Source organism: Nyctibius grandis, chromosome 4 (genome assembly GCF_013368605.1).
Source record: "Nyctibius grandis isolate bNycGra1 chromosome 4, bNycGra1.pri, whole genome shotgun sequence".
In the NCBI taxonomy this organism is placed as follows: Eukaryota; Metazoa; Chordata; class Aves; order Nyctibiiformes; family Nyctibiidae; genus Nyctibius; species Nyctibius grandis.
In genome coordinates this window covers 2,444,937-2,457,268 of record NC_090661.1, presented here as the reverse complement: position 1 = coordinate 2,457,268, position 12,332 = coordinate 2,444,937, and the positions used below count along the sequence as shown (strand labels likewise).

The window sequence follows — 12,332 nt, the reverse complement described above, 5'->3', positions numbered from 1 at the left end:
ATTTGATTCTTGGGTATAATGACAATTGGAGGCACAGTATTACCTTGAGAAAAGAAATGGGAGAGACAGCTTCTGTATCCTGTATTGAATTAACAACCGATTCCCATTTACTCTCTCCACTGAGAACTCTATTATGCCGGGTTCTTATTGCCCTTATCCAAGGGCATGGAATTAAAAAAGTGATATCGATGGTAATGCTCTCATCTTCCTACCATGACATTGAATAATGGGGACAAAGGAGGGAAATCTTGAAGGATGATACGCCTTTTAAAATACTGCTGATATTGAACACATATAAAGGACAACGCATTTGAATATGGGCTGATGAAGTCATATTCAGATTATTATGCTTTTTGCCTATGCCTTTAAATCGTCTTTGCTTTTATTTTTGATGCTGGTTTTGGAACATTTTATTTTCTGGTGATTTCAGGAGAGAGTCCTTACGTACTTGAGATGAGGACGGAGCTGAAATGTTGGTTACACTAATTCCAAGAGAAATCTGTTCTCTTGCTTCCTGGGTCCGGCGAGCAAGAGTTAGGAATCTGGTGGGGAAAAATCCACCAACAGACTGGTATAATTATACAGGTAGAGTAATACTGCTGCTCAAGTGGAAGCTCTTCTCCTGGCACGAGCTGTCATTTTCCAGTTCAGCTTAAGCCTTTCCTGAAGTTACATAGACTAGATAAAACTGGTGGTCTTATAACAAAATAAGAATATCCACTGTGGACCCTGCAGCATCCTTCCTTTACAAATATATTCATTTAGGTTTTAAAATGTATTTTCCTGTGTAAATGATACCTTACACAAAATAATGAGTGTATTTCCATTAGGAAGTTTTAAATGATATTTTACAGAATAAGTGATAGTATCGCCATCTTACAGGCGGGCAGCTGAGAAGCAGAATATTTAACTACCTGGCCAAAAGTCACACAGGAAATACTGTCTGAGGTGGGAACCAAACACGGATCTTGCTCTCATTAGTGCAAAACCACAAAGCTTCCCTGAACTATTGACACTCTTACCTAATCTCAACCCAGATGTTAACGAGGCCCCTTACACTAAATTTTCGGTCAAACCTCTCTGTGAGGCGGAACCATGGAAATCAGCTCTGCAGCATGCCTGGGTGAGGTTAAAAATTACGCTGGAAAGGGTTTAGGGAACAAGTATCAAAACCCTTTCCTGGAATGATACCCATGGATTCTGACCTCATCGATGCTATCGTTATGCTGGTGTAACTCTGTGATCGCAGTTATTTTAGAGTCAGTTCCACCATCATGCTGTATGAGATCAGGATGCGGCTCAAAACCTCTTCATAGCAGTTGTGAAAAGTCAAAATCATGGTTTACTTTGTCAAAGGGAAGCTCATTTTATCTCCCACTGCCCCTCGCACAGTCAGGACTATCAGTAGATGCTACCTGTGATCTGAAACACGTGGACTTTGTTCAGAGACCCTTCAGCTGGCAGCGCCGCGGGATGGAGCGGAGTCCCAGTCTCGCCAGTGTACAACACTCCCTTTGATACCTGTTCATCTCCATCATCAGTGTGTGACTACAGAAAAATCAGTTTTATAGCTGATTGCCGTCATCTGCAAAATTTTCTTGCCATGAACTAGTAGATGTTCATGAACGTGTAAGCACTCCTCTGCCCTGCTCGTACACTAGTGCTATCGAGGTATATTTTTGAAGGTAAAGGAGAGGGGGAGAAAGAAGAAGGGCCCTGAGAGGGACATCACAATGACATGGCAGGTCATGATGGCCTGGAAAGCTTTCAAGGTGTCTGCCACACAGCTCTTGACTACCTTGTCTGGTGATGCAGATCTCACTGTGTGTACGCGCTCCCACGCACCCACCTGAAGAACGGTTGTGCGCATCCACCCTGCATTAGCATCCTGGATACATCCACCAAGCTGTGTAAACTAACAGGGATATTGAGACTTTGCTTCTAGCTAGCCCAAATATTTTCAAGGAGCCACGGAGGAGGAAGAGAGATGATAGCTGTATTGTCCTTGGGTACACACCTTTCTTGCCTGTGCTGGCATGGATACATTTTAGGCTAAGAATCATAATTCTAACCAGCTGCCTGTGGCCTCCAGAGGTCAGCATATCCCTTGGGAAGAGCTAAATCACAGAGCCCTCAAAATATACTTTTCAAGCATGATCTCATTATGTAGAGTTTCCAATTTCACTGGTGATAAGTTTTAAAGGTTTTGTCCCCAACGCTTGTTGTGACAACAAAAGCACGAAAAGAAAAAAGAGCTCTCAGAATATCCATTGTAAAATGCAAAATTTCGGCCACAACAACCCCATGCAGCTCTACAGGCTGGGGGAAGAGTGGTTAGAAAGCGGACCGGTGGAAAGAGACCTGGGGGTGCTGATCGACAGCGGGCTAAACATGAGCCAGCAGTGTGCCCAGGTGGCCAAGAAGGCCAATGGCATCCTGGCCTCTATTAGGAATAGTGTAGCCAGCCGGTCTGGGGAAGTGATCGTCCCTCTGTACTCGGCACTGGTGAGGCCGCACCTTGAGTACTGTGTTCAGTTCTGGGCCCCGCACTTCAAGAAAGATGTTGAGGTGTTGGAGCGAGTCCAGAGGAAGGCGACCAAGCTGGTGAAGGGTCTGGAGGATCTGACCTACAAGGAACGGCTGAGGGAGCTGGGGGTGTTTAGCCTGGAGAAGAGGAGGCTCAGAGGTGACCTTAGTGCAGTCTACAACTACCTGAAGGGAGGTTGTAGTGAAGTGGGAGTTGGCCCCTTCTCCCGGGCAACTAGCGATAGGACAAGAGGACACAGCCTCAAGCTTCACCAGGGGAGGTTCAGGTTGGACATCAGGAAGAATTTCTTTACAGAAAGGGTCATTAGCCATTGGAATGGGCTGCCCAGGGAGGTGGTGGAGTCACCATCTCTGGAGGTGTTTCAGAAAAGACTGGACATGGCACTTAGTGGGAAAACTGGGAAAATCATTGCTTTGGGACTTTATGGAGGCCAAAGAGTCAAAAAAAAAAGGGATTAGGCAAACTCACAGAGAATGAGTCTAGGGGTTGGTGTTAGGCAGAGGGGTCTGAAGGCAAGCTCGCACAAAGCTCATTGGACCTTCCTGCAAGCTGGAAAGGCTTCATGAGGAGGTCACTCCCTGCTTACCTGAACACCCACTACGTGTCTCTGTGGGGGTAAGATACCGAATGTCCACTTTTGCCTCACCAGGTACTTCTCATGTTCTTAGTATTACTACAATGCTAAGAAACTTCCTTAAGAAGCAAGTGACAACAGTCTTTGCAGGAAAGGCTCTGAACTTAATTCTTTCTAAATACTAGCAAGTATTGATTTGCTCTAGTGATATTGTACTGGATTCAATAATCCAGAGCAAAATCAGGACGAGCTACCTTTCTTGGAGACCCTAATCTTACATGATCTCCTCTGAGATCAGATAGGCTCTGTCTTTGCAGCAAAGTAACACCCAGATGTATTTGTCTGTGGGCCACCAGCCTCAAAACATCCTCACAAACATCAAAGAGCCTCAGTGTTACACAACACTAATTTCTCCTGCAACATACCTAATTTCTCCTTAGCATGAAGAACCCTACAGGGCTTAGTGAGACCTCAGTGTTTTCACCTTACTGCTTTGAAATGCAGTCTTAGGTGGATCCAGCAGGCATCAGTCGTAGACAAAGTGTAGAAACCCTGCTATTAAAAATAAAATAATAAATACAAACAAAAAATCCAGCCCAACTCCAAGAAAAAGAAATAACAACACTCAACTCTTCTGTTATTTTTATTAAAGCTGCAGAGTCTTACTACACACAACAAATATTTTATCGATATAATCTAAGTTAATAAAATAGTTGAACAACTCTTTAGATTTATTTTTGTATAGAAATGATCTGTGGAACATCTCATCTTGAAACAGCAGTGCCCGACACCAACTATTCAGCAGGATTTTTTTAAAGAAGAGTTTGGGACTAGAGGATGCACTGTTCATTCTCAAAGAAAAAAAAAATCCATGCAAAAATAACTCCCATCCTCTTCCCACTTTCTCTCCTACCCGAAGTGTAAGGCTGTATAGAATGACCATGTAAGTGATGGCCCTTTTCTTCCAGTGTTCTTCCTCATGTCTACATTAGGAGCTGTCATCTAAACTCAGTAACTAAAACAAGACGAAAAGAAAATTCAATTGCACAATCCTAGTCTGCAGGGGACAAAGTCATAACACCTCTTTACAGAAGACCCTACTGTTTTTTCCAGTTATGAGAATTGTTGTCATGTTGGGTTTGTTCCCCAACTCTTGCGTACATGGCTGATGTCAGTTATCATCCATACGCCTTTGTGAACAGAAGTCAGTCTATCTACTATTGCTTCGGTCTCCCTTCTCCACCTGTATGTAGTTTAGATTCTACATAGCACTGCCTGAAAAGGGCCAAGCCTGTGGTATTTTCCCCCCATTTCAGACAAAGCCCATAGCTCAAGTGATGATCTCCTTGCCTTTACAGCTATGCATTGGTGTCGCCCGTGAGATGTCTTTTAGAGACTATGGAGGCATGTCTTTGCTAGATCATTCCATTTATCTTAGTCCACTCGTAGATGTCCTGTTCACATACTATGTCCGAGTTGATGAGGAGGTATCTGTCCCCAACACAGAAATGTTTCTGGCAGGCAGCACATTTGAAGCATTCAAGGTGATACACTTTGTCCTTCACCCGCATGGTCATCTCGTAAGCCCGGATTCGCTTGTCGCAGGAGGCGCAGAGGCCATCTTGGCCAAAGAGCCTAAAACAACAACAGCAGAGAAGTAAGCATTGTTCCTTTGCCAGGGAGATGGGAATAACCAAATCAAAACCAGAACACAACATCAGTGCCTTGATCCATTAGTCACAGTATTGCCAAGTTACATAGAGGTCACACGGAAAGCTGCCAAGCAGAACTCTAAATTTTGCCATACCAAAAATTGAAGTAGAAAGTCCAAGGTCCTCACCTATTTTCAATAAAATTGACTTCTCTGATCAATGGCCTTATCCTGAATTGCTGAGCAGCTTCAGGAGGAGTCAAGTTTCCCCAGATAAAGCATGGCATAAAGTTGTGCCATGCTAATCCTTCTGTGATTGATAGAAATTACCTTTCCACTGATAAATTTTGCCTATCTTCAGCTGTCGCTATTGTAGTTTACAGAAAGGAGTTGACACAGGCCACGGTCTAAGACTCCCGTGTCTCTTGTCGTTGACTCCACACTGGAGATTCTTTCCAACTCAAACATCCATGAAGTCGCTCCTGCTGGGTTTCAGAAGGATACATGCTAAGACCTCCTAGACACCTATGCTAGCCCAAACAACGTTATGATCTGGATCGCTCTTTAATCCACATTGAAAAACCCTGCTGAGATCATGATGGTGTTGTCTATTAAAAGAAGCCTCTAATGACTGCCCTAGAGACGTGCTCCCCTCACAGCATGTGCTACCATTCAGCTGGAGCAGTGCGACGTACTCAGCTACGGGTGAACACCAGCCTTTCATGCAGTCTGCTGCTGGCTACAGAGTTTGTAAGTCAAATCACCAATAAATAAGCAGAAATATATTATTATTTTTTCCTTAAAAGGGGGGAGAAATACTACGTATTACTTGTTCAAAGTATACGTCTATTGACTTTGACTTCTGAGTTTCCATAGTAATTCTGAAAAGAGTTTTTCCACCTCCTACACTTCTCTTACATGTGCTGTGCCTGCTTCACATCATCTTCTGAACCAGAAAAAGAATGTCCACTAAATTAAGAGAGATCTTTAAGGGGAAAAGACATCATTTCTTTCATCTACCAGGAGATGTCACTGTTTCCTTCTGCCCAACGAAAGTAATGCTAAGGTTACGCAAAGGTTGCCAAATTTTTCGTCAATAAGGGAAGATATTATATGTTGCATTATTAAATAAATAAAACCGTTGAATTTCACTTCAAGAAAATACATTAAGTGTATTGCCGTACTTTCTGTTCCTTCCATTTTAAGATGAAAAGCATTTGGAAAATATAACTAACACGGGATCACTGTTGGACTGTTGTGCATGCAGAGTATTTACAAGCGGCCCCATTAGCAGAACTCAGTCCTTAGTTTCTGCTTAGCAAAACCCCCATCAGTAAAGCTCAGGGACACCATAATTAGGAACTCCACTGAGATTTTGGGTTAGCTTTTATTGGCGTATTAATTTAATTGGCAAATTAATTTTAATTAGCCTTCGGTAAGGTAGCTGAAAAAATATCAAATACCACTATTCTGTTCCACAGACCTCCTGTAACGTTAAGGATCCATCAGAAGAAACGGTACACAACCAGCACAGCATAAATCAGTACACTTTAATTGTAATCAAAAAAATAAAAATCCTTTGTTACCAATCCCTTATAGAGCTGATATTACTGCATCAGGAAAATGAACGGAATTCAGTTACCTTGGATACCGTGTTCTTAAATGAGAGAGCTAAATGATCTTTCATCAGTCACCGATCTTGACACCTGGTTTTATACCTTTCAGCTCCAAGGCGATGCTTGGAGAAGCACAGAACTTCTTAAAAGCATTCGGGGGAACGGGTTCATTGTGAGCTCAGGGGCAGCTGGCTGAAATTCATCGTCGTTTCCCAATTCCTACTTGCCAGAATCCCTGGAGCTATCAGGTTATGTCTGTGTGGACTGATGGGTGCCCACAACCCCAAAGTCCCAGGAGTTCTCACTATATTCTTCACATTTTCAAATAATTCTCTTTTGTCCACAACACGTAGCAATGCTTTCATTTCCATTAAAAAATGGGTTTTTTTTTCCAATAAGATTTTTAAGATTTAACCTATAAACAACTCTAAATGACCTAATCAACACAGACGACCTCTGGATTTACCTGTAACTTACTGAAGAATCCCAGCATTACCATAAAGCATCTGTGCATGAACCCCAAAAATATATAAGCCCACATTGTGAATCTGAGTTTGCAAACAGTGCTGCCTTACAACTGTGACCGCTGTCAGGCTTTAGGTTTGAGAGTAATCAAAAATGAATCCTTCATGGAGCTTTGTTCACTAGCTGTACTAATTAAATGTCTAAGCAAAGCTGAAAGGACAGAAGGAAGGGGAGCGAGGGTGGAACGAGTGGGTTGCGTACCTGAGATAGTCCCTTCTGCAGAGCTTTCTGCCCAGTTTGTAATACAACCGTCTCCCCACTTCTCCGAGCCTGCACCCGCACAGGTCGCAGCTGAGGCAGTCCTCGTGCCAGTACTGGTCGATGGCCTTCAGGAAATAGCGGTCCCCGATGTTCTGCTGGCAACCGCCGCATGTCAGCAGTGAAGGGGGGATTTGGAGGACTTCATCCACCGGCTCCCTGAGGGAACGAAAGAGTCATTGGAGAAGGAAAACGAACTCTGAAAGCATCCAAATGAGGAGAAGGAGAAGGCAAAACAAAACACAAGATTGGTCAAGTTAGAACAGGGATTACATACTCAATTTTCTCCCAGTGGAGTCAATGACTTATCCTTCTAACATCACAGGGAGCAGGACTTCAGGAGTTCTCACTATATTCTTCACATTTTCATATAATTCTCTTTTGTCCACAACACGTAGCAATGCTTTCATTTCCATTAAAAAATGTTTTTTTTTTTCCCATAAGATTTTTAAGATTTAACCTATAAACAACTCTAAGTGACCTAATCAACACAGACGACCTCTGGATTTACCTGTAACTCACTGAAGAACCCCAGCATCACCATAAAGCATCTGTGCATGAACCCCAAAAATATATGAACCCATATTGTAAACCTCAGCGTGCAGGCTGTGACTGCAGGGCTGCTGGAAGCAAAGGGCATTTCTGCCTCACCCAGGGCTAAAGGACTAGAAAAGGCACCTGAGGGGGTTTACATGCAGTCAACTTTCCGTTGGGAAATGTAAATTTGAAGACTTAAGTCTGGGGATGTCATTTCTCTGAACAGCATGAAATAAATAAATACAACAGATGAGGCTGTTGCCCAACTGGTTTAAGTTTTGCTGCTGTTTTTAATAGAGCCAGAATTTTACCTCATTTCACTGCAGAACTTCTTTTTTTCCTTCTGCTAAGGATATGAATCCCCCGGGATGGGTCTATACCAACAAAACTCAAACAATTATTTGGGATTTACCCATCCCTGCACGAAGAGAGGCATGAAGCTTTATTGTGATATTAGCACTGACTATTCATGCACGGTACTTTTTTCCCTTTTTTAAAAAGCTCTGAAACCTAGGATGGTTCTGGTAATACCTGGGGATAAAGCAATAATGTTCTTCAAAGCTACTTTCTTAAGGAATTCACTTCTTTGCCTTTTTGTGTGGTTTTAAGAGTTCTGCCAAAAAAAAAAAGATCAGCAAAAAAAGAAAAGAAAGGCGCCTGCGCTCAGTTCTGCGAGGTTTGCAGTGACGTGGTGCCTCATCCAGACCCCAGGGAAGTTAATAAAAAGACTGTTGGATCAATCCTTTAAGCGCTTGCTTAATTTTAAACCTGTGGCTAGCGGCAAGGCAGGCGAATGTTTGCACATTTATGCTTCGCTGGCTGATGACCGACGTGCTGGTGGAGTGGAGCCTCAAATTTTTTCATACGTTATTGGGTTCTCGCTCTAGCACAGAGTCCCTCAACGCTTTGTTTCTGTCGCTGTTCTGTCCTCCCTCAGGCTGTCAGGGCAGAGGAGACCTACGCTGATAAGAGAAGGATCAGGCTGCTCCCAGTTTTCAGCAGGCAACAGGAAAAACTTCTATTCCTACTGCTTATTTACTAGGTCAGCGGTTTGCTGGGCAAAAATTACTTTATTCAGCAGGGAGAAATGACCACTGGGCAAGAACTTCTGGGCTGAGAAACTGATTCTGCAGTTTTTATGTAGGCAAGCTGAGCCCTAAGATGTTATCTGATTATATTCTGTTCTGGTTTTCACTCTTCTAACTTTAAACTGCTGTGCCCTGAAAGTTGTGTCGTAACATCCCTCTCCTACCAGCTCTCTGTCCTGTGAGTTTTTGTTAAAATCATGGGCAGCTCTATATGTGATTAGGCCCTAGTTTTGCAAAGTTTATTCTTTTGGACCCCCTACTCCCTTTCCTAACGTGTGGGCTCCACTTTTGGCAAGTTCTGAGAGCCTTCCAACAGAAAGAAATGCACATTATTATCCTTTATTATCCATTATTTGAAACTTCAGATGTATCCCAAAATATTTCATTTTACGGGTGTTCGGGAATCACAAGCCAGATCTCTCTGCAAGCCCTAAACTCCGGAACAGCCTGGCGGATGTTTACGCAGAACAGAATTCCTGGTTTATGCATTAGCTTTTTGATGTCCATAGATTTCTAAGCCAGCACTTAAGTCCCTAGAACACAAGGTAGGTAAATAAATAAAGCTTACTAAAACTTTGTAGTTGAAACCTGGACGTCATATACCTAGGAGCCTGGATTATTGTTTCTTAAAAAACAGTAGAAAATAAGAGAAAATGTAACATGTAAAACATAGATGTGACATGGAATGAATTGATTTAATCCCCAAAAGAAACAGTTCCCATGTGTTCACTCGGGGCTTCAAGCGATGACATTTTTAGTATCTCACAGGAAACAAGCCACAAATGACTCAAGTTTACTAAGAGCAATGTCTTAAGCGTTATCTGAAAATGGAGATTTTATGATCTTTTTCTTCTCTCTTATCATGATCCCAGACAAGCATAACTGCAGCTATTAGCATGTATAGGGCTGACATGACTGGGTTTCTGCTGCGTGACCACGCCGCTCGCCAGTGGGATGCCTGCACCGCCAGCTGCCGAGCCCAGCCCGACAGCCGGGATCAGGACACGGGAGCCGGTCCCTTCCCCGAGTGGGAAACCCAGGGAGGGAAATTCTTCTCTTCTGCGTCCCTTCAATCAAATGTTTCTACGTGCCCTTCGCAGAACACCCTGCCCCCACCAAAGCAGTTTATACAAGCTCTTGAAAGTTGCATGATGAAAATGTGGAAGTTGGGCACCCCCAGATAACAGCTCTGACCTTTCACTATAATCGGCTACAGCGAGTTGGGCAGGTCACAGATAGGGCAGAGAGGGTCCCTCCAAATGAAAAACACCTTCAGATTTGGAAAACGTGCTGCTTTCCATCTCCCTGAGCCGTTCCCAGCATCTCCGGGTCGCAGGAGCGGGTGGAAGATGCCCTGCCCGGGGCGGGGGGTTGCCGCCTCTCTGCCCCCGGAGGCTGCTCCCGGCTGCTCCTTCCCACACCCTGGGGAGCTCTCATCAACCTGCACCCCACCGCCAGCCCCCCACGGGCCCGGGGCCGCCGCCGCCCGCAGCCGGGGAGGCTCGGGGCTGGGGCAGCCCGGCCGCCGGTGCCCGCTGCCCCCGGGGCGGCTCGGCTCGGCTCGGCTCGGCTGGCGGCTCCGCCGGCACGGCCAGGCGGGGCGGGGGGGAAGGAGCGGCGGGGGGGCTGCTGCCGAGCCCCGTCCCCGCCGCCGGGAAGGGGGCTGCCGGGCACACAATGCCGGTGGCGGCGGAGCCGGGCAAGTGGCTCCGGTGGGGAGGATGAGTGGCCATGGAAAGGCTCACGGGGAGAGAGAGATGGGGCTGGGGGGGAGCCGGGAAGAAAAAGAGGCCACTTACTCGGAAGGATCGAGGCTTTTCCTCTCGATGGCCGATGACATTGGCAGGGCTTGCTCCTTTGTAGCGTGCCTGTGGTGGGATCTGCCCCCGCTGCCCCCGCAGAGGCTGTCTGCTCTCGAAGCCTTCTCACCAGCTGAGTTCCCCCTCCGCCCCCCAATGACATTCACAGGATTTCCTCCTGCAACACCAAAGAGAGAGAGAGAGAGAAAGAAATATGGGCTGGGGCTGCCGCTGCCGCCGCCGCCGCTCCGCCGGGCCCCGGCCGCGCACGCAGCCCCGCGGCTCTGACCTCCCATCCCCGCCGCGCTCCTCCCGCGGGGCAGCGCCCGCGGCGGCGGCGCCTCGGCTGCCACCGCTGCCTCAACCCGGAGCTCCCGGGGCTCCGCTCACGCTGGGTGCCCGGGCAGCTCCGAACATGCTCCGGAGCCGGGTGGATGTGCTGCGAAAGGGGAGAGCAGCAGCGTTATTATTACGATTCCTCCGTGGCTCAGCCCCGGGTCTCTGGTTTCATTTCCTTTTTCCTGATCACGATTCAAATACAATAGAAGGAAATCACACTTAAAGAGACAGCTGCCCATTTCTTAACTGGACTCCTGGGGATTTAGCAATACAAACAGCAGCATCACGACTCGGTGGGTTTCTTAAAGAGGCAGAGCTGGGGCTCCCCAGAGCCAGGGCTGGGAGCTGACGTTGCATTTTCACATTACAAGGGCGTTTAATAACACTTTCCGGGTGGACACGGGGTGCTCAGGTAGGTAGGCAACCTGAAAATGATCCCAAGGGCTGGAAAAAAATAAGTGCCTGGTTCCGTATTACTGGCTGCTTCTCAGCTCCGCACAGGACCAAAGCGACAGTCGCCGTCTCTCTTGTCTCCCTCTCCTTCTCTCACATATATACACACACACCCACACGCACACATATTTTTGTACGGTACTTTGAGATCCACAGGTAAAGGACCTAAGTATTATTTTTCTACCTAGGATTCAAATCGGTCAACTAAATTGTGTCTCACATAGATCCCCTAGTGAACATTTACCGGTGTCGGCTTCTAGACATCCCCTAGTCCTTGGCAAGCGATATAACAAATTTATATCTTGACACCGTTTGATGTTAATGAGCTATAAAAGCTCGAGAGTACGAAGTATCGATCTGTAATTAATCACAGAGAAGCCAAAGATGGGAAAGTCTTGCCTGAAGATCTCTATTTCCCCTCCCACCCTTCCTCCTCTCCAGCAGCGCAGCACATCCCGGAAAGGACTGATTTACAGTGCCAGAGCGAAAACTATTACAGCAATTCGAGCATTTCCCAGTCTCTGTGGCATTACATACTGGCTGTTGCTGGAGGCAGAGTCCTGAATGAGATGAACTGCTTGCTCTGTTAATTCCTTTAAAAACAGTGAGAAAATGCCTATAATAAAGCCCTAGTGAATAGGAGCAGAAATACTTCACTTCTATATTAATTCCCAGAAATGTATTTGATGTCTATTTTTATGACCACAGTCTAATTTTTTGCAGCTTTTTGGCAGCTAGGGATATAATATCTGCAATACATTAATGAGCCTGATTCAAAGATTAGTAATGTCAGCAGAAGGACTGTTATTCATTTCAAGGGGCTTTGAACCAAGCTCTTGCAATACTTTAGAGCCATCACTGGTCATTAGAACACATCTTATTCTTTAAAATCATTATCTCCGATGTATTTTAAGCTATTACAGCATGACAGTCACTGCTGTTAA

General features: G+C 45.5%; 1 protein-coding gene across 1 annotated transcript; it reads right to left on the bottom strand.

The window, feature by feature from the left end:
- Positions 1–3,747: 3,747 nt before the first annotated feature.
- LMO2 (LIM domain only 2) lies at positions 3,748–11,065 on the bottom strand. The gene is made up of 4 exons (XM_068399631.1): positions 10,886–11,065; positions 10,597–10,774; positions 7,116–7,331; positions 3,748–4,757 (listed from the first exon to the last, which is right to left on the bottom strand). The coding sequence occupies exons 1-4, from the start codon at positions 10,890–10,892 to the stop codon at positions 4,538–4,540; spliced, it is 621 nt and encodes a 206-aa protein (XP_068255732.1). The 5' UTR covers positions 10,893–11,065; the 3' UTR covers positions 3,748–4,537.
- Between the last annotated feature and the right edge of the window lie 1,267 nt (positions 11,066–12,332).